The sequence below is a fragment of the Chroicocephalus ridibundus genome, chromosome 8, assembly GCF_963924245.1.
Source record: "Chroicocephalus ridibundus chromosome 8, bChrRid1.1, whole genome shotgun sequence".
Lineage (NCBI taxonomy): Eukaryota > Metazoa > Chordata > Aves > Charadriiformes > Laridae > Chroicocephalus > Chroicocephalus ridibundus.
In genome coordinates this window covers 3,774,873-3,802,402 of record NC_086291.1, presented here as the reverse complement: position 1 = coordinate 3,802,402, position 27,530 = coordinate 3,774,873, and the positions used below count along the sequence as shown (strand labels likewise).

Here is a 27,530-nt window from a genome sequence, read left to right as displayed (position 1 = left end):
TCTGTCGGATGTGTTTTAAATTGCTGGGTAGATGAGAGAGGTGTTGGGCAGATCACCCAAGCGGACCTGCAGGCGGCACGGTCGTACACGGCTCCTCTGGAAATGAAGCCAAAGCCAAACTGCTGTGCTCTGCCTTCTCTGCAATGGGAACATTTTTTTTTTTTTCCGGGGGGGATTCTTTGTTCCTCTCGCCATCCTGAAGCCATTGGGAATGCAGAAAAACGAGGCTGATTTCACCTATCTGATATCACCTGCCTGAGAGCCCATCTCTTGGAAAGCGGGTTAAGTCTCTGCTGCCCGGGAGCTGCCGGTGGCAGGTCCGCGGTGCCATTCCAGCGGGCGCTCGCCGGTGTGCAACCGGCAATGGACGCTTTCCAGTAAGAGGGCACAGCAGCTGTAGGTCAGCTACAAATTATTTTTTGTGTTACGGAGAAATGAGATGACTGCTCAGTCCCGTGACTGTCAAACCTAGGCAGTCATATGGTAAAAATACCAAGAACCACTGGATAGCAATACATAACAGTTCCATGAGTACACTCTTGACCTGTCAAATTACAAATCCATTTCAGTTTGGTACGATGCACATGAATTCAGTTTGCAACTCTTTCTTTCTTTGGAATAATTTATAAACTCTTCACCTCAAATTGCGCAGAAATCAGGTGACTTTACAGTACATGGTAAATTACCTGAGCTATTTTCAATCCTGACTGCAGCTCTTTTATTAATTAAAACATATGTTCAATGGCAGTGTATACTGATTAAGTCTTCAAAACCAACATTAACACCAAACTTAGTCTTGTCATCATCAGTTACATGCAGTAACTGAGGTCACAGGTCAAAAAAATCTGCATATTTACCCATCTCCATCTCATGCCTTTGGTGTTTAGCAACCATCATTAGCCGGAATAGCCAATGATCTTTTGATGACACGCAAATAATGAGCAAATTATTTTTGAGAAAATAAAATAAATTAAAAAATCGGGAAATTTGACTCCATCCTCTTCAGTTACTAAAATTCCCTTTAGTATCACTTGCAATTTAGCATCCATATGCATCTCAGGAAGATATAGTTGAAACATAAATCTATTCTGGGTCTTTTACTTGCAAAAATATCATACCTCAGCTATAATCATATGCAAAGACTTTTTAGAGGGCTTTGTAAATGCCATCCAAATTTATGATGGCATTTTTTGCCTTACAGCTATAGATGTTCTATCCCCAAAGCACCCACATAAAGGTATATTCTCCTATGGATGGCTGCAGTTTGTCCCTGCTGCTAGATCTAATCTGCCAAGTATGCTGAAAAACTCTCAAATAACATTTGAAAAGAAACAAATGTAGTCATGAATTTTAAACGATGAGATGTTTAAAGACGTCATTAGAAAATTTTTCTTATTCTTATTAAAATACATATTTATACAATGCAAAGTTATACTGAAACTAACATTAAATGGAAGGGGGAAAATGAACTGTTATCTTGCTGTTTATTATGCTTCTCATTAAAGTTTTTAAATATAGAACTCATGAAATTATATTTTGAAGAAACTGGTAATATGTCGAGTACTAGTTTATTAGTTATGAAAGAACCACTTGGGTGACAAAGCAGGAACGAAGGCTAAGTTGAGACGTCTAAAACAGTCCAGCTGGTGTTGTAAACATAGGTACAAACAGATAAGGTAATACACTCTACGGGAACATTGCACCAAATAATTGAAGGCAGATTTTAATGGGGTAGGGTTTTAAAATAATGGTGGATATTGTAGTGCTCAGTTTTAAAATTCTGTAGGCAAGATTTTCCATCAGCATAAGCTGTTGTTTCTCCTTTGTAAATGGAGCAGCGCTCCTTTACAAGGGAGAAATTTCAACCTTCTTTTTCCTAAGTGACATCAGAATTTTGATTCTAACTTGAATTATCATTTTTGGCTAAAAATTGCTGAGGAGTCCAAAAGCATTTAAAACCCAAAGCCATTGAATCCATTTAATGCGCCTTTGGCACCTCTCTCTCTCAGTCTTTTTTGAACATTCTGGTCCTCATTTTAATCAATCTCTTTTTATTAAGTTCTTTGGCTCATTTACTTGTACGTGCATTTGCTTTATTTTATTTGGAACATTTCTTTTGTAGTGTCTTGAAAAAGAGTTGTGACATTTCTTTTGGATAGCTTCTTAAGTATCTGGCAGTCACCTATGATACGACGTTGATGGGTACGGATAGATTAGCTCTGTTTTCCTGATGATCTGTCAGATGTCGAGTTCTGAGGAAACTGGTTGTGTGTGTTGGTGATGCATATGCAGTAGTTTGATAAGTGAATAGAGGGGGAGCTTTCATTTTTCTCCTGTAAAATCATTGTTTATTAAGCTGGATTTGGTCTTGTGAAGCAAGGTACTCACTGGCAGGTAGCTCATCAGTGATCACGGTAACTCAGAACGCGGCCAGGGGAGGAAGTATCTATTCAGAACGTAGAAATTAAAGAGCACTTCATTAGGATGAGGGCATTTCCATCTGCGTTGTGTTTTGTGTATACTGGAGCAACTAATACAGTAAACTGATGGATGGCAGTTAGTGTGATCATATCTCAGCTGATGACAAATAAAGTTTGCTCAGCATTAAGTAGAACAGATTTATTATGATTGACAGTAGTATAGCCATCAAAATTTCAAGAAGCTTGAAATTAAGAATCCCCCAGAAAAAAAAAAAAAAAAAAGCAGCTGATCAGCATTTCTGTTGATACTGATTTCAGTGAAATTGCTGGAGTAATTTGCACAGAAGTATGAAAATTCCATGAAAAATTTTTCCCATGTATCAGTTTTTTCTTCAACAGCCACCTTGGTTTTTTGCATCATCTATTTGTTCTGCATGTTGTTGAGTTCATTGTCCACCTGGTAATACCTGAGCTTCCGTGATTCCTTTTCATAGCACCCCTTGAGAATGAAGATCCAAACCCTATTTCATTCATAGCTTTTGTTACGAAATCTCCATCAAGAATCTAGTGGCAGAGAGCTACTGGGAATATTGGGGTCATTATCCAAAAGTCATCTTTGGAGATGAAATTTAGCTGGTCTACCAATGTGGCTAACTTGAGATGGAGTTATTGTTTGGGATGTGTGCAGTCAGAATCAAGTTAGTAATTAATCAAATGAAATCGGATGGATATACAGATACAGGCACAGATATAGCTCTAGATTTGGAGAGAAGGGGAATTGTTCTCCTCTTACACAGCTGTGACTCCATTCACTTCATTGAAGTTAATCCTAATTTCAGTACCTCTCTTAGCAAGGTACATAGGTGTGTGGGAAATAGTTTTATAGATATTTATCGGTTCTGGGAAGGATTTGTGCATTCAATTCTCACGCATCATTTTCTGGTCCATTTAAATATATGTCAGCCTCATACATGAAAATTTGAAGATCTTTAGCTGTACTCAAGGAAGACTCTTATGTGGTGCGTTTCTAGTACTGGCAAACATAAGGAGGTAGAGGAATTAAAACCATCACAATGCTCCAGTGCCCCTTAGAAGATGAGGAGCATGAAGTATTCCTGTGCATTCACTGATTAAACTTGGGCTGGAGGTTTGCGAAGTGCAGAGTTTTGGAAAGTCTTACTGCGGGACTTCAACATCCGTGCAATGGCTCCAGTAACCAGAGTCTCTCAAGGACAAGGATCCCATTTTCGCTTGCATTATGCATTGAGCAGAAGGGTGTGATGCATGATGTGGAATGAACAAAATAACTTGTGTGTTTAGGGAAATGCCAAATTAATGAAAATTCAGAAAGCTCTAATGTTGAAAAGGCACACAAATTCCTTGATAGAAATATAATGCTGCTAACAGTTTCAAGATTATTGTTGTCTGAATTTTCTGCTTATTGTGTACTGCAATTAAAATTCTTTTCAACTGAAAAACCAATGTCAAATTAATATTTCCTTTTGGAAAAAAATACGAAAGTACACATCTTGTTCCATTTAGCACCATCATGGTCTTTGATCCGGTTCCCTCTGTCCAGTGAAAAAAACGGATTTGTGTTAATGGGAGCAGGCTAAGACCATATATGTTTGGCGTACGTATACTTATAGAATCACATGAACACAAGTACAGTAAGTTAAAGTAACACACCCACTCAGACTTCCATCTGTGTTTTATGCCACAAATCCCTTTATTTTCTTTTTTATTTAGCAATTAACTTTTCCATTTATTCTGTAGTTAAAAGCTGCCATAAGATGAAAATAGACTAAGTCTGATTTTCTTCTCTTGCACTCTAAATAACATTCAGAGGAGACTCAGACCTGCATTATGAAATCTGTGTTTCCTAAAAGTGCCAGGTGTGGCTGTGATTTGGACAACCGTCCTATACACAGAATAGTAAGAAACACTTTTAAACCCCACCTGGGTTACCCAGCCGTTGTGTTCTGGCTGTTCTTGTTTATTCCTTGCTCGGAGCAGATGGATAGAAAGAGGCAGGGAACAGGGAGGATCCTTGGCTCCATTCCCTATTCACCGGCCAGCGCAGCTGAGGCGGGTTGGGGGATATTGTAATTTGTTGCCTCCCCGCACCAGAGAGGAGACAGAGGAGAGTCGGGACTCAGAGGTGTCCTTACGAGTTGGCACTGCCCCTTCCTTGGGGCCATGCGAAGTGCTGAAATCTGGTTTTCAGTGCAGTGGTCCCCAATATTCATTAGCTCTTGGGAACAACGGTGAGGAAAGCGGCGCAAGGCAGCAGCATCCTCCCTTGGCTCTGCCCTGGGTAGCTTCAGTTTTAACTTTTTAATTTCCTGCATCCCTGAGCAACACAGGAGGGGAGGCTGCGGACTGGGGACCACTAAATGTGTTAAAACTCATTAGGTACGAAACAGAAGACCTTTAAAACTAGCCAAGAGTCTCGGGCATGGGTGCCAAAAATTAAACACCTAATTCCATATTTAGTCATTTATCTTAGTTCCCGCCTCACAGTTGTTAATATACACCATGCCATCTCATAGGTGGGCTGGTTTTCATAGGCACTGGGCACCTACAATGCTCACTGGAGTGTTGAGACTGCTTACCTAAAAGTGACACTTGTAGTATCAGATTTTAATTTTTGTGGGTGATTAAACCCGAGTTCCCTCGCTCTCAGCTCCTGAAAGGAGCTTTGATGGAATGACCAGCATTGTAACATATGGCTTAGCAAGGGGGAAAAAAAAGAAAATGAGTATTAGAAATGGATGGACTAAAGAATACGCAGGATATATCAGGCACATTAACCAAACATATGGTGCTAAATGAGATATTTTTTTAAAATTGCAAAAAAATTGACATTCCTGGCAGTCTCAAGGATAATGTGACATGGCTGTGATAAATTTAGAAGAATGGGACATATTTTGGCTTGTTCTTGGAAACCTTTTTCTTGCATGCCGACTGTATTTCTTCTTTTATTAACCCATTCAACGAATGTTTGAATTTTGCTGCTAGAGCACCATGCTAGCGCAACATAAAATGTGAATGATGCTAATTGCTTTGCACTGCCTAACTTTCTGTCATACCCTCCCCTCTTAAAGGACAAAACATGCTTTGGAAATGAGCTGGCAAGCTCATCTCATTCTTTCTCTTGGTCAATATTAAGTGATGTAATTAAGCTCCTGTTTGCATATTCTTCTGAACTAGGATGCAGCCATTTTTTTCTTGAGATCTGATGGATATGATCACTCAAAATAAAATGTGTCATTACAAACCTCAAACAAAATAAAAACATGGTAGAGTTGGACCGTTCCAAACCAATACATTTCAGAATACACTGAAATAAATAAAAACCACAAAGTAGCCATAATAGTGGCAATCAGAATGACGATAACAAACAAATATAACAAAAGTAGGAACCAATTATCAGTGCTTCAAGTTGTCTTTCTACGCAATTTTACAACATCGTGTTGCATTAGAATCTCTATTTTCACGTGAAGACAGCTGCCTCGACTATATAAAATCCATCCCCACATGAACATGACGCTGCTCAGCATTGCCACAGTGCAAGGGCATTCCTCAGCTTTGTTGCAGCTCCTCGAGTTCCAGTGTTTGGACTCAATCACATGAACTTGCTACAGCTTTAAAACATATTCCACTGTTCTCTCTAGCCCTACCAGGGTTGAGATGAGTCAAGCAGGTTTTTAAGCACAGGGCTAAAAGAACAGCTTCTTCACTTTCTCAGAAGCTTTATCACCTTTCCCATAACCCCGAAGAGGGTACGCAACTAGAGGATATGGGGGAAAGCAGAGAATTCATGAGCCAGCTGAACCATACAGTGGGTAGACTTAGAGCCCTTGCTCCTTCCGTGACCTCCGTTGCTTGCCCGGGACTCCAGTCCCCTCCTGGATCTCTGCTCATGGGCTGCAGAGCCATCAGCTGCCTGAGGGACCTTCTGCCTCCACGCAAGAGTGCTGCACGACCTTGCAGTTAGAGCAGCTCACAAGCAGGCGTGTTTTACTGTGATAATCCCCGTGCATAAACAGTCTCTCGTTCTATCCATGATATTTTGCACTTAAGAGGGACGGAGCCTGCTACGTTAAAACCTTCCTTGGGGGAAAACGGAGCCCCTTCCACAGCCCAGCACAGAAAAGATGTACCCACATGTACCCATGGCCTTGCTGCCGCCAGCGTAATTCCTCTACCCCTCCCCAAGCACAAATGTCACCACTGACCCTCGACGTTGTGTTTAGGGCTGGGGCTGACACTCACTTGGTGTTTCCATCCCCAGTTCCTCTACCATAAGGAAATCTGGGTGAAGAGCACCTTTACTTCTTTTGAGTATCCTTGTCCTGGATATGGACACTCAAACACAGAGCAATAACTAAGTTACATCCCAACGCGCCATTTGAGCAGAAATTCAGCGTTGGAATATTGCAGTGAAACACCTTAGTTCAGTCTCCTTTTCTCTCTTACCCCGAAACTGAACCAGCTCTTTTTGCTTTTGTCCCCACTCCAAAGTCCTTAAGACCAGTATGAAAAAAAACCCAACCCAGTATTTTTCTTGCACAATAGTCTGTCAGTTGTAAACTTTTATTTTTGAAAGATTGAGTGCGGAACCTTTCTTGCCATGACACAACACCATGACAGCAAACCCTTGTAGCAAACTGTTTCAAGGCGGAAAGCTGCAAGTACAACACTGGAACTCTAACCACTCCTTTACTTTATTTAACTTTCTGAAATATAAACTGGAAAACCTCACTGAAACCATTAAGACCCCAGCAGTGCAGCGTATAAAGTAAAAGAAGGCTCCTGCATATTGCAATCAACATCCCAGGGACTATAAAACTAGTGTTATTAAATATAAAGTTAATAATATCGTCCAGAGATAATATTGTCCAGGCCTCTCTCTTTACTTTTTAACAATTAAATTCTATAAAATACAGAGCTGGAAATAAGGTTGAATGACTTTGCTAGTGGAAGTTCAACTTCCACATTGTCTGATATTTCGCTTTCGCACCTGAAACCTCAACTGTTCTGCACCTTTGTTTTGCTACATCCCTACGGATATGCAAAATGTCTGATGTACTGTATATACTGGAAATGATGTGTTTTCAGAGTATGTGCAGATGATCAGAATACCCATATGCCTCTACAGCTATAAAAATATAGAGAATAATAGGGACACACGTACATATTCTTCATCTATGTGCTGTAATAGTCTTTTATCCAGGCACAAATCGTATGCAGAAAAGGCTCGGATTTTAAGAGCCTATTGCAATATAGTCATTCCACTAATTTCTTCGGTGCCACGGGCTTGATATGATATCAACAGGAGTTACTCTTACAGAGTATAACAAACCGGTCATATTAGCATTACACCATTTCTGCCTGTCCACGGGAGAGGTTTCACCCAATGGCAACTTAACTCTGATTTTCATTGGAAGCCTTTGATATAGTTCAAGGGCATAATAACAACTCTGAAATAATTCCAGTGTGGCTTCTAATATCAAGACACAAATACCATTCACCCTTTAAAAAAAATTTGAAAGCAAAAGGGAACCACATAAATATATACCTTTGAAGTCAAGAGAGTAAGGAGAGGCAGAGTTTGAACTCAGAAAACTTCATTCTCTAGTTGTGCCTTGAGTCGTGCAGCACATTTAAAAGATCCATTTGCAATAATCTACTAAACCAGTGAGTGAAAGACAGAACTCATAAAAAGCCTGTAAAAATCCAAATGCTCCAGCTATTACAGATTTCTAAAAATAAAGCAGAGTAGGTTTCAGTAGAAATAATAAGCTGCATCTTATCCATATTTCAGATTTAAAAGAAAAATATGGCTGCCTTTTAGTACTCGTTTCTCGGAGCAAACCATGGCTGCTTCTGCCTCAAAAAAAAGACCACAAATAAAAGTGAGCTTTCAGCTTGCTGTTGTATTCCGTTTCATTTGTCCTTTAAGTTTTTCTAGCTGCTTCTGCACCCACTTTCACAATGCATAGGCTGTCGTTCCATGACCTAGCATTATTAAATTGCACTTATCAATCATTCTTGCCAGGAATGCCATCGCCAACTACATTAAAGAAGTCAGAGAAGTCTGGTTTCAGCAGTCCCTCGCCTTCGCAGACCTCCTCCCTTGGAACGGCTTTCACACAGCACCATCGACCTGTCATTACAGGACCCAGAGGTGAGGCCTAACCCAAGAGCCCCCCAGGCAGCTTAAACGTTAGCCACGGCACCCAGTGGCCGTCCCAGCGCCTTTCCACGGAAAGTCATCGCCACCTGTGACCCAGCCAGCGAGAGGCTGTGCTTCAGAAGCTTGATAACCCGGAGGTTTTAGTTGTCAAGACCCGCATTCGGTTTTGCTAGGCTGGGCTGCTTGGTAAATCTCCTGGTGACCGCTCACCAGTGCCTAAGGTGGAAACGCTGGTTTCTGGGGGCTTGGGGTTTTATTTGAAGAGGGTGGGGAAAGGGACTGACTGTGTTACAGAGAGTGTCTTCTGCTTGTGTCCATTCATAGCACAGATTCGGTCTAACCGCTCGAGATAGGGACCCATCGCTCCCTTCTGAACCACGCCTGTCTTCCAGCACCGTGGCTTTGTTTCTGCCAGTCCTTTAGTGCTCGTGTTGTTGGTATTGGCGTGCTGAAGAACCGCCTTGTTAGGGGACTTCTTTGGAGTTGGTTCCTGCAATGCTTTGGCTGGTTTTCTTCACAGTACTCTTCTGACTGTCTTTCCAAGTAAAAGAGATGTCCTCTGGGTCTAGATGTACTTACACGTTTTTGTTAGAAAGCTGCATTTGCATTTAGCCTAGAAAACTAAATGCAATACTCAGTTCACGTTTGAAAAGGAACTCGCTTGGGCATAGTAATATACACAAATGAATGAATCTTCTTACAAACCTCTTTGGAAGATATAAAAATAGGAATGAATGGTTGTGACATGTTTCTTTCTGCTGTGAAATTTTGTCTCATTTAGACAAGATTATTAAGGAATTGGTCGAATGGTGAAGCATAAAAAGGCATATTAGCAATTCATACTGGAAATTATTTTGAAATGTCTGTTTGGCTTTAGTGGGGTTTTACTGAGGGCAGCATAAAGCAGGAGGAGCCTCTTTGTCTGCACAGGCCAGGTGATGGGGTGGGAAGTAGTGGAACTGCACTAAGTTGAAGCGAGGTCAGAATTGCACTTCATGGGGTTTTGTGCTTTGTTAAATCTCCTTATTGTATCTTTGATTTGTTGTGGTTAATCCCATAAAAATTATTTATTACCCTTAGACACACACCTAGATCCTCAGAAGACCTTAGGCATCTAAATTCTATACAGATTTCCCTTGAAATTTGGATATGAGCTATCTGGTAAATATATCTTTTAAAAGCCTTGATAATTGGTGATACAAGTATGAATAATATGAATGTTCCATTAACATTATATTCAGTGCACATCAGCTGACTCTGAATTCCTATCTTTTAGAAGTTCAGCCTTTTAGATTTGAGTTGTCGATTGATTGGTTAATAGGCCTTTCTTTATTTAGCTATGTTTTACCTCACACTTATTTTTTAGGATCATTGAATGCCTTTGTCTGCCCCTGCTTAGACCCTCTGTATTTTGGATTTTTGTGTGGTTGAGAGAGGAAATGTATCACTGATGAGGTCTTGTTTAAATCTCATCTACAGTCTGTTTTTACAAGACTTTTTCTATGCACCAGGGGATATCCATCGGCTATGTGAGAAGAACATTCAAAGACGGCCAGAATTTGAAAGAGCAAATACAATGACTACAGTTCCCAAATTTTGTTTGTTTGGAAGGAGATGTCTTTACTAACTCCATAAAGAAGTAACACAGTTTTAATCATCACGATTCCTAACACGTTAACTAAAACTTCTTCTGCAACATCATTTGGAAGCATCTTCTATTTTATGCTTGTTCACAAAGTCTTACAGACTTTCAGAAAAAAAAAAAATCCCTCTGAATCCATCCATGGATTCTTGAAGTGTCATCATCCTGGAAAAATCTTCTTCCAGACCTCCTTCTTTGTTCTTTTTGGACATTCCTCGTCAGTATTCTTCTTCCACAGCACACTGGCTGTGTTTATTTCTCTTCCACAACAATCGTTCTGTTAGTAAAGGGTGAGATACTGAGATGGATTATTCTCTGCAAATCCAGCTTTGTTCTTTATCCCATTGCCTCCAGTGTACTTTAGGACAGTAAGCAGAAGAGAGAAGCTTTTCAGGTATCAAAAGTGGCAACATACAGAGTATAATGCAATCATATAAGAGGGTATAATCTTCGAGCAATTCATAGCCACCATTAGTTACTGGAAGTTGTACCTTTCTGCAGAACGGATTGGTATAATATAGTACATACACGTTGGATATCTCTTTGGATACCTCTGCATTATGTAAATGGTCAGTGGCAGGTCATACTGAGTGGTCTTCAGAAAAGTAAGAGCAGGATTTAATTTTCAGTCAGCAGAGATATTTCAGAGAAAGGAACGTCATGAGTAAGTAGGTCACCATCAGAGTAAGCTCCTCAGCCAACTGAACGATTACAAGAAGGTTCAATCTCCTTCTGATGTTCATATGTGCAAGTTTATCACTTGGATGTGTATATGAGATGCATTTGTAAAGCATGATCAAAATAGACAGCAGAGAAGAAGCTGTAGACTATTCATGGCAGGTGTTGTCATTGACAACCAGTGATTTATAACTTCTCGGGAATATTCACGAATCTATCGCACGCTTCCAAACATTCCTTAGAACACAGTGCACGTGTTATGCTGGGGTATCCCAGGATACTGAGTGCCCTTCCCAGTGATCCCCACATTGAGTCGTTTTGGAAACAAAACTTGCTTGGAGGAGGAGTAGATCCTTAAGAGGATTTCTCCATTCAATCAGAGGTGCTCCATTCAATCAACCAGTTGGAAAGCCTCTGTTCTTGTGAAATTGCCTGTACTGTACTGCGTTGTGGAAGGCTGTGCACTAGTTTGCTGTCTGCATTGGTGCTGCTGCCAGTACCCAACCCAGCTGGGCAGTAGCCAGCAGAGAGGATCTGAGCTGGCTGACCAAAGGACCAGATGTGCAGTGAGTGCTGGCGCATGGATGCCAATGCTTCAGTGACTCCTCAGTAGTTCCAACAGATGGTGGTAAGATCCAAGTTTCTTTGGTGATAAGCTAGCAAAGTGATTCATGGAGCCTCACTTGATGATGGCAGTTTTTTGGGCATGACTCTATGAATGCACCATATGTCTTCTCTGGACCAGTGTGGTTAGGATTCAGTGTCTGGCAGATGGTAAACTGATCACCTATAGGTGGCTTTAGCATCACTATCAGTTTTAGAATTTATTTCAAAGCATTGAAAATTTAAGCAGTTAGATCCCTATCTCCTACGCAGCATACTTTTGTTACCTGCAAGTTAGATTATTTGGTGGTCAGCGTAGCTCACTACAGTACTCCAAAGCCATCATGTATTGCTGGCATCTTACAAAGTTTCCCAGACATTAGCCCGCTTGAACTCTTTACCAGACAGTGAAGGATTTAAATGCTATGGGTGACAGCAGTATTTACATAAGTGGTTTTAGGTTTCCATGTATTGCTACTTACACTCTAGTGACTTTATATCTGGAGCTGGCTGAAACGTTAAATTGACCACGATCTTGTAAACCACGGATATACGGCAGCCTGTGCTGTAGAGCATTCAAGCATTTCCACAGAATATGACAGCATAGATCCTGCAAGCCAAAAAGCAAGGAAGAAAAGGCAAGGAAAGAAAAAAAGATAAGAATGAGATGGTACGTTAGGAAGATAAATGAAGGAGAAACACAATTACAAGAAACAAGAAATACAGCACAATGGGAAGAACCCAAGGAAATGGGTGTGTGAGCAGAAAAAGAAGAAAGGATGAAAGTCAACTAGTGGAGTGGTTCCCATTATATTCATTTCCTCCATAATAAGCATCGCCATTGAGATTTTTATCAGGACAAGGCCTATCAGGGAAACTCTGCAGGATAGTTGGCAAAAAAGTTGGCAAAAAAGTGATGTCAATATCGGGGAAGACACTGTGCCCTTCTCTATCAAACTGCTCCCCAGGGTCACCACAGTGTCAGTGCCTGTTAGCTGTCTCCTGTCAGCCAGCTTCAAGCGAATCAAAGCGATAATTCCTGCTACCTCGCTCCAGAGCTACTCAATGTGAAAGGACATTTTGTAATATCCTGTTCCATACGACTATCCGTGGCTGCTCCTCGATGCTGTCAGCTGGCAGACTAATGTAACCTTCTACTTTCCTTTGAATTTTGACAAAAACAAAGCGGTGCAAGTTCATTCCGATACACCTCAGATCAGGGGTCGGTAACGTAAGACAGCCGAAAGAGGCGAGAGCCACACCACAAGGGTAAGAAAGTCGAGTGGAAACCGTAAATAGCGTAACGCTGGCCGACAGATGAGCGTTGCTTCTGCAGCAGCACGAAGGGATGCCCCAGTTTACAATGTCAGGAGAGCTGACCGTGGAGGTGAAGATTCTGATTTTTCTCCTCTCACTTTGAGATAATACCATGCTGAAGGAAAAACAGTTTCCTACCAGATGGCCCCAAGGTCAGGGTTTAGTAATTACCAGACACCTCACCCAAACTGCCATCTACTCCCATATCCCAGGCAGGGGAGGGCAGAGAGGAAGGCTTGCAAACGGTTAAAGCTTCAGCTAAACAAAAGTCAGGAACCGTGTAATTAAAACTCTACCTTTGTTGTATTGTAAAGAGTTAGCCTGTGACATAGGAAATATTTAAAGGAGCGGGCTGTTCAGCTAATTTGTGTGTGAGTGAACTGCTTAGACAGTCCTATCCTAAATTAACTGTAAGGCCACCCACTGAGATTGCCTCATAAAGGGCCATGATTGCTCAGCTTCGTTTTGTATAACCGTTCAATAATTACTAGATAAATGCATAACTAAAAGCTCTATTACACTAATAATTTGTACTGAGATAGATGTGTGGGACACCATGCTGGGTTAATTTGTCATCCCTGCAGCAAACTTCTAAAGAGGGCTCTTTTGCAGAGGAATTGTGTTAATATGTTGCTCCAGTGAGGACATGTTAGAGCAACAAGATGACTTGGTCGCTTAATCTCCTAAAGAGGCAAAATGCCTGGAGGGTAAGTGCCAGAAAGAAGAATGGGGGGTGATTAACACAGTGGACCCAGATTTAAACTCATCCTGACAAAAGGAGCTGATCTAACTGAGCAAAAGAATGAAAAAAGGGGGAGTGTTAAAAATACCAATAGGATTTCATGCATCCCTAAAAAATAATATACAAATAAAGTGCTACAGGACCAAAGTATTTTGCCCATGCTTTTACTGATTCTGCAGTTCAGTTTCTTTGCTCTCTTTGATGTATCCGTGAAGTTAAACTACATGCTTTAAACAGTGCAGTGAACTATAATATTTTTATCTCTGCTTTATGCTAAATTCTTCTAGCTTCAGACACACACAAAAAGCACATTATTGCTTTAAATATGGAACCCATGTTTAAGCATCAGAGCTCTGGATTTTCAACCTCCTCTATTGACAGAACCATAAATCATGTTAAAGTTAAGTGAATTACTGTAGCGTGGAACTATAGCTTTAACAATGTTTATGTAGTATCAGCTTACCATCTACAGAATGAAAGGGGGGAAAAACACTGATATTAGAAATGGGAATGTGGAGTCCTATTAACTTAACAGCAATATATCACTCCAAAGTCACAGATTCCATTACCATGCCCTTTTTAGTATCAAAGCAGAATTATATCATCACACACATAAAGGTTGTGGGTTTTAAGAGAATTTACATTTCTATTGTAAACTTATCAACTGCATTTCATTATAAGAAAGACATGATATATTCTCCTAGCAGCAGTTTTTATCTTCTATGTGGGAATACATCATGTGTATTAAAAACAATAATAATATGCAAAAGTTGCCAGCATTTGACGTGAAGTAAGAATGCTACGAATAGGTTAAATTAGATTTTTTTTTTTTGACCTCTAGCTGTGGTCTTGGAAGGAAGGAGTGCTTTCTATAGGTATGGTTTTTGTTTCTATACCTTGAAATCAGTTCTGTAGTATTCTGATCTCCCAAAGGCAGAAGAATTTTGACATGTTTTAAAACAATCTGCTCAAAATAGCTAACTTAACTGGCCCCCTGCCTATGCCAGAATCTGGAACCCCCGCTCGGTTCAGCTCTACAGGTTTTCAAAAGCAGGCTGTAATACTCACAATCCGGAGTACACCACTATACCCTGTGCCCAAACACAGCTTTAAGCATATTTTCTTTTTGCTAGGAACTCCGTGGGCCCTGGCAAAATGTCCTTCTGCCTCCCACTTGCTACCACAAAATCTCTTACAGAAAGAGTATTTCTGAAAAAAAAAAGAAAGATCCAGGTGCCTTATCCCACTCTTCGGAGCAGCAGAAAGGGGCTGAGCGCCAGCCCCAGCGTGGAGATACTGTGGGGCTGTTTTTTCAGCAGTGCTTAGCCGACCACCTGCGCGTGACTTCTGGAGCTGAGAGGTAGACATTCGGCAGTTCAGTCCTTCTTTTGAAGTCCACGGGCAGGAACAGATCCGCCACCCATCGTATTTAGGGTATTTTTACATCTCTTGCATTGGTCAGCTGTTGATATTATATTTTGAATGTTTCACCTACGTTTGCCTACATAATGTGGAAGTAAGTGATACCGAAATTTTAGCCATGCTGAGAGGGCATGGCCTATTTTTCTTCTCCCACCCCATGATTTCCCAGCCTGGTCAGTGTAAATGGGAATGCAAGACAGGATCGGTTTGAATTTGGCTCACCCATAGACCTGACAGACACGTTACTAAAGAGCCCCTTTGCACCACTATGGGATTTAAGCGATACTTAAGTTTTCCATTGATCGGAATTCCCTTCGGAGGGCTGGTCCCAGGACTGGTCAGTCCTACCCTCAGCAGCTCAATGTTTAACTAGAGGCAAGTCCTTGCTAACCTGAATAAGAGACTGCTCTACATTTATCACCCTAAAATCGATTCCTAATGGGCAGTAAGAAAAATGGGGACTTTCAGAAACCTTTGAAAGAGTTACAGGGACGCAGTTCCCATTGAAATTCAAAAGGAGTTAATGAATTCTCTCAGGACCTCTGCAAATCCCAGCCCAAGTTTCTTAATTATTTTTTTTCTTGTTTGGGTAACTGCTTTCATCACAAAAATCTATGGGCTTAAAGCTATTGTTTTAGGCTTCCATTCTTTACCTCTTGTATTGTATTATACACAGAAGTGTAAGTTCCTTTCAACAAATTTGGATTATTGCCAGATCTCCTTATTAAAAAGTCACTCTTCATATTTCCGATAAACACAGCTGTTTCATGGTGTTTGAAAGCATTTCACATCAGCCAGCATGGTGGCTTAGCCAATTAGTACTCTAATATGGTCAATTTTCAGAATAAGTACCTTTGGGGTACAAAGGGTGGGATACATCTTGCATAATTTGAACTGGCACTTGCATCACTTAAATGCTCGGAGAAAGCTTACAGCATGCAGGGAGTTAAAGCAACTTAGGAGCCTGAAGTGGAAATATCTAGCAGAACAAACTGTTCTATAACATTTCCAGGGAAATGACTTTTAAAAAAATACTTTCTTAATTGTAATGAAGCCAATTATAATGCCCTCAAAAACAAGCTGATAAAAATGATCCTGTTTCATTATGATTATAATGTTACTATTTCTAGGAAGATGGATCAATGTTTAATGAGCTATTAGTAAACTTTATTATCACTTCATAGAGGAGGTATCTGAGCCTTGTGCCCTCGTGAAGCCAATCCGCCGTTGGCCTGGTCTGATGGACCAGCCCTTGGGTCTGTGAAGGAACAGTGGGTTTGATTCCCCAGACCGCAACTTCTTTGAACAGGCGAGGAGTGCAGGGTGATAGTAAGCTTTGCCTGAGCGGGAGAAGAGCAACACTAAATGACCCTTTCAAAGACTTCAAAGAACTTTATGAAGAAAGAAATTTCAGCCAGTCATCTGGACTTGAAGGGGTTGGCAAGGCTTTTTGGAAGAGGAGACGGGAAGGTGGACGGATCAATGTATCTCACCCATATGTTGGTCTGTGCTGATGGAGAAATCTGTCTGAGCACTGCAGGTGCGATCGTGAAGTCCCTTTACCACGTTAGTGAGTGTTCCCTGGGAGAAAAAATCCCATGCGTCTTTATTAGGACCGCTCCTTTGTTCCAGCAGAAGGGCTTGAGAAGGGTGCTAAATATCTGAAGAAAACTATAACCTGTTTCAAATTAACTGATTCTTTACTATCTGATCATTTAGTTGAATAGAATTCACAATTTTGGCTCTTCTTCGTTTGCTTTAGACATGTGAAGTGCTAACCTAATCAATGAACGCAGCTTATTTTATTAGTTAGTTAGTTTGTTATTGGCCACTACAAATCAGGAAGGGACAAGACAAGATTGGCCTGCATAATCAGATGTTTGAATTCGGTGTTCTGAAAAATCCTCTTATTTCTGTGCTGCACAGCACCACGAACTCATAAAACACTAAAAAATCCAGTATAGCACGCAACAGCTGTACTGCATAATTACTTGGCCCAATAGCAGTAGTTTTAAAATACTGGTATATCTGTTGCAGGCCACCATACATTATCATCTCATTTTCAATAAAAAGTCTGGGATGTTTCAGATGAGCTTCAATGGAATTAGAATCATGTGTGCTTTGAAATATTTATGCTTGCCTTGAGATGGAAGGATAATTTCTGCCTCCAACCCCCGCACACAAATAACAGATTTAATAACGCCAGATAGTCCAACTCCTCCATACCTACAGCAGGTAGAAATGAAGTTCTGATCTGGAATACGCATATTTTCATAGGTTGTAGAACTTATATTTTATGTCATTTAGTGAGGTCAATAATAAAATATAAATGCCACAGGCTGAAAGACGCCAAGAGAAATATGGTTTGGCAGCACGGAGCTGCTTAGGGATACATAAATAATAAGTCAATAAGTAAATAAATAATAGACAAAGACCTGTTTTATCTTCCATCTGAAGATCTCAAAGAATTTACAATCACTGATTGAGACTTGTAATATCCCATCAGAAGCACATAAGTAGTAAAAGCCCCTTCTTATACACAGGAAAACTTCCATAACTCTAGGCATGCTTTTCAGAAACAATGACTTTTTAATTTTTATTAAGCATTTCTGAAAATCATGACTGAAGGGCCTTGTCCATAGTCACTTGCCCCTTTTAGAGGCAAACAGTGAAAAAAGCAACCTGCTCCGCTACCTCTCGTCCTTTAACTGATTAAAAATGTTTGTGAGGATCCATATATTTGGAAACACGGTTGTGTTCTGCATTCAGAAAGGCCATTTTTGCATACACCAAAGTTGGTGTATACACCAACCACAACACAGCTATCAGAGTAATGGTCTGTATCTGGGCAGCAGTTTTTAGGCTTTAGCATTTAATTCCCTCTCTCCAGTATGAGAGAGGCACACTTGTGATGTTGATCAGTTTAATAGTAGTAGATTCTTCCTCTGATCAAACAGCCCTTTCTTTTGCTATTTGAGAAATTAGGTATTTCCTGGTCAGAGACTGCAAAGCCATCTGCAAAGCATCTCTTTTGGAGATCCTTATTCCATTTGTTACTTCTTAGGCTTAATCCATCTACTCTGAGAAAATCACAGAATCACACAGAATCACAGAATGGCAGGGGTTGGAAGGGACCTCTGGAGATCATCTAGTCCAACCCCCTGCCAGAGCAGGGTCACCCAGAGCAGGTGGCACAGGAACGCGTCCAGGCGGGTTTGGAATGTCTCCAGAGACGGAGACTCCACACCCTCTCTGGGCAGCCTGTGCCAGGGCTCTGCCACCCTCAAAGGAAAGAAGTTCCTCCTCATGTTTAGGTGGAACTTCCTATGCTCAAGTTTGTGCCCGTTACCTCTTGTCCTGTCCCCAGGCACCACTGAGAAGAGCCTGGCCCCATCCTCCTGACACCCACCCTTTAAGTATTTGTAAGTGTTGATAAGGTCCCCCCTCAGTCATCTTTTTTCCAGACTGAAGAGACCCAAATCCCTCAGCCTTTCTTCATCAGAGAGATGTTCCAATCCCCTAATCATCTTCATAGCCCTTTGCTGTCCACTCTCCAGCAGTTCCCCCTCCTTCTTGAACTGGGGAGCCCAGAACTGGACCCTGTATGTCAGTATATGGCACAGACTGAGGACTGATGCCTATTCGGTCTTGTTTCCTTCCCCGAGTCTTTCCCATGATCAGCAGAAAGCCCTTCGAGGTTATGCTGAGGAGTTGGCCAAGACTCTGAAGAGGAACCACTTTCTCCTTTTTGTGGCACTTAACCTTCCTGAATTATTGTTGATCATTCTCATTCATTTTTCTTCTCTCTCTTTGGGAAGATCACCAACAAGTGCTTTGCACTTTTTTTTCTACCTTGACATGCTGAGGAGGTCAAGACAACAGAGAAAGACCTAATACTTACATGCCTATGAGTATTTCTAATAACTCTAACACACCTTTCATATAGCAAACCAAATTATTAAAGGAAGAGCCATACCTTGGAAAAACTAAATGCACTGTGGTCTCAGGCCTTGTTTTGAATTTCCATCTGTTGCCTGGGTACAATTTTTTATTCCTTCTTGTTTGATTGAAATAGCATTTCTATATCCTTTCCATTCAGTCGAACAAAGGGAATGAATCTGTTCCCAGATGTGTACGCAGGCCAGTACACAATTGCGTAACAATTTCAAATAGTATTAACAGAGCTGGTGCTAAAATGAAATTTTTTTAATAAATGCTTAAAAAATCCCAGTCTTTTTTTTTTACTTAATTAGGTGTTTGCCACATAAATTTTCATTTCTCACTTTTATCTTCACCCTTCATCTTCCATTTGGCATACAAGGAAAGGAGAAACTATAAAAGGAGATATGAAGGAAGAGAGGAAGAATATGTTTTATATCAAAAAAAGGGCGTGTTGTATGCTAATGAAAATTTTGTTGTAGTCATCAAAATGCTTACCACCAACTTTAGTTGAACCAATATTCGTGGCAAAATATTTTGACAAGCTCTAAAATGACTGTTGCTTCCTGGAGAAGATGATGATACATTCATACCTGTAAAGTGGCTCTGACGTAAGTGTCATTAAAGGAGTTACACCTCAGGGGTTGGTGTGAGATCAGAGCCTGACACTTTGGGTGGAATTCACCTCACTGAAGGTGCGTGCGTGGACTGGAGGTATCCACCTTGGAGCTAGTACCGGTGGGCTCCCTTCACACCCGTTGGTGAGCCGGTCAGTGTGGTCAATGAAGTGCGGTCAAAGGCAGTGGTCTATTTTTAGATGAGACGAACGGCTCCTTAGACACCATTAGTTCTTTTTAGTTCTCCATTGATTCTAAGATAATTAGCTCCATGGTAGACACCCACATTTAGTAAGGTGAATCCCACATTATCTCTACCTTTAATAGCACACTTCAAAGTTACAGCCTCTCCCAGGAGTTTGGGGACAGGAAAATAGCCTTCATTTCTTCCTTTGAAGATTCAGGCTCTTTATCTGAAGAGTTTTCAAATATACTATAATTTAAGATGCAAACTCAGAACAAAACTATTTGTCTTAAAAGTGAATAAGAAATAATTAACTGTTTTTTTAAAAAAAAAAAAACAAGAGATAAGCCCAGATGTGCAGACAGGTTGAACAGGCTGGGCACACAGGTGTTTGCCTTGGCCATGGAATAACTGTCAACATTTCCATAACAAGGAGTGTGGGATATGCTGCTTCTTGCTTCCTTTTCCCAAGCGCAGCATTGCAGAGCTAGCACGGCTGTGGGAAGACACTGTTTTCCAGTTCAGCCCACGTGCCACAATATCTAGCTGTTACAAGACAGATAGCCCATGCTATCAGAAGAGATTCACTGGATGTGCATCTGCTTTGATCAGAGAGAGCTGAAGGCGGCACGCTACATTTGGGTTCCTCATCTCCATGCTTTCTTTTAGGGGTGTTTTCCCATTGCATGAGATGCAGTTTAGTACCGCACATTTAGTATATGATTCTCTTTCTGTTATGAATATTTTAAACAGTATTGAGGGGACCAGACTGGGAGGACCCGTGGGGTTAACAAGGTTACAGGGGGACTTTTCATGGCAAGGGTGGGAGCTTCATGTTCATCCCATATCAGCACCCCGGGCACGAGTGCAGCTCTTTTTGGTGGTGGTGCCGAAGTAATCATTCCTGTCCAGTCATGGAGAAAGAAGCACATGGAAGTGCTGCCCAGCCAACCCTTAATGAATGTTTATAGCATAATGCAGTAGGGTTCCTTGCTGCTGTCTCTGAGTACGTTTTAGCCACATCTTCAGGCTCCGAGTTTGCTAATGGTTTAATAATGCTTAAGAAAAAAATTACGAATAAAGCGTCATATTATTACACTGGCGATGAACAAGACTAAGAAGCAGATTTTAGCTTTTATTTAACTGAGGGTTTCTCATAACATTCGTCATGAAATGAGTGTTTGCTCGTTTGTGTTTGATTTTAGTTAACTTTCCTGCATCTCTCCAATTTTTCGAAAAGCGCCAAAGGCTTTTTTTCCCCTCTCGTATATTTAACTTACTTCAAAGCCAACGCATGAGTTTCTGTAGGATATTACCTCCCTTGCATAGCCTTTATCTAATCGGTTATGTCTGGTGTACAAGTGCAGTACATGCACACGGACCCCTTGGAAGATTACTAGGATAGCATGCCAAGGGAGCAACAGGGATGTAATGACGGCTGTTTGGTGAGAAATAAACTATGATTTACGGATGAGCTTCTGCTCAACCAGATTAATTGGGCATTCTAAAGGAAAAGTGAATTCTCATTTTAGAGGGGAAAGGGAGAATTCATAGCACTATGAATGGCGGCAGTTGCTTCCTCGCGGTGACAGCTAACAGTGGAAAGCACTGCTGGCTCACAAGGGTCCAACCCAATATATCTTGAAGGCCAAGGAACTGGGCAAAGGTGTCACGTAACATTAGGAGAGCATAAGGTTCTTCAGCTGCACTTGTAGTTCTGCTGAAATCAGCTGAAGGTAAAATCTGTCATTGCCGATGGGCTTGTGTACATTACACCTTTACACCTTCACTGGAGTACATTTTCCAGCTGGCTTGGTGGCCCATAAATTCACCAAATTAAACGTCATCCCTGAATGCAAGCTGGGGGCTTGCTGAAGATTTGATCCGGACATTATTCAGGGGAAATGTAAATGTAATTTTCAAAACGATGTTTTCATGCATGTTCATTAGACGAAAATACGTTACTTAAAATAAATGTTCCTAAACTGAGGTGGAAAAAAACCCCCAACAACAGCAAGTGTTAGACCATCTTTAAATTATCAACCATTTATAGTACAATATAAAATGGATTCGTATGTGCAAATCCAAGTTATATGAAATGTCAATTAAATCAACCCTAATCTCCCGAATACATTTTTTTATTGCCTGATTGATTTGGAATGCTCTTAAGGTGATGAATAGTTTTCACTTTCGCAAAGGACTGCTGATTCCTTTATTCGTGTCTACTAAAAACATGGAAAATCCTTTAAAATGTCTGGCTCCCTTGCTTTCAGGATCTAGATGAAGTGAGTGTAGGACACAATGTGGTCTAATATATTAATTGTGAAGATCAGATGTATAATGCTGTACATTTAAAAAAAAAAAAAAAGACTACAAGTAAAACTACGGTAGATTTAAACTGTTTTATTTTCCGAAGGCAAAACTCTATATAACTTCTTTGTTTTCTTTCCTATAGCAAGTCCACATGCAACACCATCGACTCTTCATTTTCCAACATCACCCATTATTCAACAGCCTGGGCCATACTTCTCACACCCAGCAATCCGCTATCATCCTCAGGAGACTCTGAAAGAGTTTGTCCAACTTGTCTGCCCCGACGCTGGTCAGCAGGCTGGACAGGTGGGGTTCCTAAATGTAAGGAAGCCGTTTTTATTTCTTCAGAAGTGTTTGTCCTATGTAAAATTAACCACGGGATTATGGGATTATTTTAACAGCATGTTGCATACAGGAACACACCTTGGAATAGCCGTTGGAAGGGGAAAAAAAAAAATATGCTGCTACTGCAAAAATATTCGAAAAAACAACAAAAAACCTCCCCAAAAAACCACTCGACCACATTGTGGTGAAATTAACTTAAACTGTCAGAGAAGCTGGTGATACAGCGACCTTTTGGGTCCCTCCACAAATGACTCCGGTGCATGCGTTGTAACCCTAGTGGAACTCGGGTTAACAAAATATGAAGGCAGAATAATTTTTATTAATTATTTTTGAAGTTCAGGGGAGAGTGGGGGGGGAAGGAGCAGGAAAAGGGAGGGTGAGAAACAGATGTTTCAGATCAGCTAAGTTCATTAAAAAAAAAAAAATACTGCCTTATAGCACTTTAGATCAAGTTGACCAGTACTTGAACTCAAGATGTTAAAAGTACAGTTTATTATGGTTTGTTATTTCTGTAAGCAGTTATCTTTTCCCCTTATCTCTATGAAAAATTAAGCAGAGTTCCAAAGCTTCAAATAACCATTTTCATTTTTTTTAATCAAATAAAGTGAATCATCTTGCTATTATTGAAATAGCATTCCGGTCAAATACAGAATTTATAAATTTTATGTAAATCAAATCTAAAATAATGCTCTGAATATTTCATGAAATGTAATGCATGCAACTTTTTCCAGCCAATGAAGTAATAACTGGCAAAATTACTGTTTCTTTCCTGACATACATACGATTGAAAGTGCTAATGAGAATTAGTTTAATTATTAGCATCTAATTTATTGCACTTATTTAATAAGCTATATTGTTCTCCGTGCTTTCCTTTCCCTAGCAGAAAAACTGACTCTACTTATTCCAGCCAGTACTGGCTTTGAATAATGTCTGCAATATGTTAGCAGATACATTTATGTCTAGACAACAAATCAATATAGTGCTTTTCTTTTTCCTTGAGTATTCATTTGCTTAATTTATCCCAAACCATTCAGCATTATGAACTGTTAGCACACTCACAATGAACATACAGCAGGGGTCTTCTTGGCAGGAAAGGGACCTAATTGTGAGACAAGATAGTGTTTGAGAGATGTCACTAATATATTAGTTTATTAAAGGTACTGGGTGCTGGAAAAATAAATATCCCTGAAGGATTGCTTCTTACTGCAAACACTAGTAACTGCAGTCTTTGAAGTCAGTGGGAGTGCTGTTAAGTTAAATGCAGATGAATTTGAGTCTTATTTATGCCCTGAACCATTTTTGCTCTAGCACAAGTGTGATTTGCACCTACACGACTTTAAGGCCTTTTGTCAGTGCCAAAGCAGGTGAAATGAAAATAAGGTCCCAAGCGTTTGCCAGTATCAGTATTTTGTCCCCAGTAATTCGGGCTAATGGAAACCCTAACAGGAATTAAAATATTATTTTCCTTAGCAGTACTTAGAATATGGATCTGTGTTTAAAGCTGAGCTTTTATCATCAATGGAAAAGCCAATGCTCAGTGCCAGAAGAACTGCAGTGAGATCAATTTGTAGAGTGCTGTCGAAAGTGATCTCATCATTTTTGTCACTAAAATGGAACACCTGATTCACAGGCTGTCCTACTTTCTCTTTATAATGGTATTTGGCATCTATCTCTATGGTTTTCAAGTGTCCAGGCTGCATTACATTTAAAATGTAAACTTAACAAGCTGGGGGAAGGGGAGGCTTTTTTTTAAGCCTGCTTCTTGTTTTTGTGATACTTGAAAACACTTTTGGTTATGGACAGGTTTTTCTGATGATTAATTGACAGACCACACTCGTACGGCTGAGCCCGTTCTGCCTGTGACTGACCACATCCCAGGCTAAAGGGAGGGTGTTTTTTTTCCCCGATGTGTAAAACGAAGCAGTTCTAAGTTCGGTCATTTCTCCGTATGATCCTAATGGCAACTAAACAGTGAGCTATGTTACTGCTAACTCAAAAGGGATGCGGGAGAGCAGTTACTTTAATATATACTTATTCATTTTCCTGTAATAAGATATCAGCATGACTTTTAAGACCACCAAAAATGCTTGTTTTTTCTCTTAATGAGCAGTATCTTTAAGAAATTTACACTCGAGTCCTAGGCACTGATATCCTAAGGGTATAATAGAGGCACAAAACCAGGGGATTTAAAGGGTCAAAAATACTGCTTCAGCTCTCTTTGAGCATCAGTTAGTGGCTGCAGGAAATGTAAAGAGTAGTAGAGTTTAATCCAGGACAGTTCAGACCCCCTGCTGGTAGGACAAATGTTTAAAAGAGAGAACTTCCGTAGTTTGACAAGGTTCACAGGGTTTGAGACAAAGTTCCTTGAAGGCAATGGAGAATTTGACCCAGCGCTTTCTTTGCCACCTCTCAAGTAATTATAAATGTATCATGCATAGCCTTCAACTAGATTGTTATTACTGGAGGTTCCTAATAGCTGATTTTTAGTATAATTTTTGTCTGTTTGCTTGTTTTTTGGCAGCCCAATGGTAGCAGCCAAGGCAAGGTGCACAATCCATTCCTTCCTACCCCAATGTTGCCACCACCACCTCCGCCACCAATGGCTAGGCCTGTGCCTCTGCCAGTGCCAGACACAAAACCTCCAACTACATCAACAGAAGGAGGGGCCACCTCTCCCACTTCTCCAAGTAAGTATAGACGCAGCGGGAAGCAAGGGCTCACAGCAGCACTCAACGTGCTGCGGTCACCCGGTATCGGCTACTCAGAGATGAGGACTGGACTAGCTCTCGGGAAGTAGCAGAGCTCTCCGCTCTGTATATGATGGACAAAATTCTGAGCTGGTTTTATATTAGTGAGAAAAGAGTTAGCTTGAGGTTACAGTTTTGTTTCTGACTTTGTTGGCATTTCACATAACTGCCTATGAGAGAAATCAAGGCCGATAACTAAGCTGTGACACAGAACCTGGGACTTTTGGGATCTTGTTTACTGTCATGAGGAGGCAGTTTGGTATCTTGAGTCAGGCTTCAGAGGACAGATGCTACATGGAAGTCAGACAGATAGCCTCATCGAAAACATTGCTGCTTATACATACTGGGCTAAACTAACAACTCTTTTCGAGTTCACTTCATTTATAGCTCTTTTGGGAGTAGGTCTTCCTAGATTAACCCAGACGTCTTTCCCTAATGACTCGGTTCCCGAGCCCCGCGTTTTGGGCAAGAAGCTATGGTATTTCTTAGGCCCAGGGAGAAAGCTTTAATCCTCTCTCCACCACCCACACGGCTCCCATATGTATTTTGTGTAGCCACAAGTCAAATATACAAATTCCTGGATACACACTTGGGGATACCACTTTGGACTCACTCTGCTGGGAAACAAATGTGATTCAGCTGGGTTTGATGCTTTAAAAAAGTCTGGATGTTCAGGGAGTTAATTGTGAAATGATTTAATGAAGCTATGCTCAAACTGACATTTAAAAACAAAAGGGAAGCTTTCAGTGCTTTAATGGCAACTGTAGGGGACTTGTTCCACAGTGAAGGGAGTCCAAATAACATCCACAAACAAAAATCAATCTAATCGAAAGAGCAAATCCCTTTGTGTGCTTTTCAAGCTTATTATTTAAATGCTATATGGAACCACTGCTTGATGTGCAAAGAGGTATTCGCTATTCAGCCCATGTGAAGCCTACATTTTTAAAGCTTTATATACTGTTCAGGAGATTTGCACAGGTTCCAGGGGGCATTTTAAAAATCTGGTCGTTCTCGGAGTTTTGCATTGCCTTCTGCTACACGATAGCGCACAACTGCAAACTCAGCAAGATACTCTGGCTCGCTTAGAAATTAAAATAGGTTTTAGTATGAGACAGTCTGGTAAGATTGTGAACATGATCTTCTAGAATCAGGACTTCTAGAATTGATCAGCAGATTTTTGTTGAGCTAAGAAGTTGATTCATTGCCTCCCCTCCACTCCCCTTTTCTGACCTTAGACCAACACTTGTGCTATCACGAAGTTTTGACGCTCTCTCATGGGAGATACCGTCTTTTAAGTCCTATCAATAAGATTCAGCGGCGGAATCTAAAAGGTTAATGTTTAGTCATAGTTATCACTGAGTACAGTCAGCAATGCCTTACTATTTCCTTGTCTTCAGAACCGGGAAAAATGAAACTAGGTCAATGTATATTTGTCATTACGGTTGTGACTCAGTTTACTGGCAGCGTGTGGTGTCTAAAAGAAAAAAATTCCCAACATCATTTTAGCAGTAATCTTAATACTTGTTTTTTGTGATACTGTGGTCATGTAAACAAGCTAAATGCGTGTCTGGCCTGATTCTCAGCTGGCATAAAATCTGACGTTTGTCCGCTGAAGTTCGCAGAAAACCACCCATCGGTATCGGCTCGGGCTGGTCACTGTGGCTCAATGTTCAGCAAACAGCTGCCACATTAATTGGGAGTCGAGGTTTTTCTCAAGAGCAGGCAGTTAGTGGTATTTAAACAAAAGATTAGGAAAATAATTACTGTCTGTTAATTAGCTACGCTGATGTCTAAACCTATAGTTCTGTACGTACGCAGGCATGCATCTTCCTTTTGGTAAGGGTTTTGAATAATAGTGGCTTGAGTTGTAAAGAAGCATATAATTTAATTTACGGACAAATTTTACAGAAAAGTAGATTATAGGGAACGTTTTCTAAGAAAAGATATGACATATATACCAAAGCCAGTGGAAATGGCTGGCCACATAAAGAGTAAAACGAACCGAAGTTCCTAGCCTCGCAGCGAGAGTTTGCCAGAAGGGCCCGCTGGACTCCATTTAGTGTGTCAATCAGCACCAACCCTCCATTTTCATCGGTGTTTATCTTTTTTCTTAACTAAATATTGGCCTTCAAATAGCAAGTGCAGATTCACCAGAGTTTCATAAAAGCCACACAAAAAGGTGTTTTCCATGGTTACGAACTGCTTGAGTGCACCGGTGCTGGGAGTGTCGCTGGGTTATGGCTGACTGCCCTGCCGAGCTTTAGGATATTGGAAAGTCACTTATGCAACAAAGGCAGGAATGATGTTAGATTTTGGCCAGACTCTCTCCTTAGCTGTGCGGAGGAGAATGAAGCCCCCC

General features: G+C 40.7%; 1 protein-coding gene across 15 annotated transcripts in view; it reads left to right on the top strand.

Moving 5' to 3' along the window:
* NFIA (nuclear factor I A) overlaps window positions 1-27,530 on the top strand; it is a 362,170-nt gene that overhangs the window by 299,176 nt on the left and 35,464 nt on the right. For 8 of the 15 annotated variants that reach the window (XM_063344271.1, XM_063344269.1, XM_063344274.1 and 5 more), the window contains 3 exons: window positions 8,485-8,613; window positions 22,222-22,400; window positions 24,946-25,111. In XM_063344271.1, the coding sequence (XP_063200341.1) occupies window positions 8,485-8,613; window positions 22,222-22,400; window positions 24,946-25,111 (474 nt within the window). The remainder of the gene's footprint in view (window positions 1-8,484; window positions 8,614-22,221; window positions 22,401-24,945; window positions 25,112-27,530) is intronic. The other 7 variants (XM_063344275.1, XM_063344278.1, XM_063344281.1 and 4 more) reach the window with 3 other exon arrangements.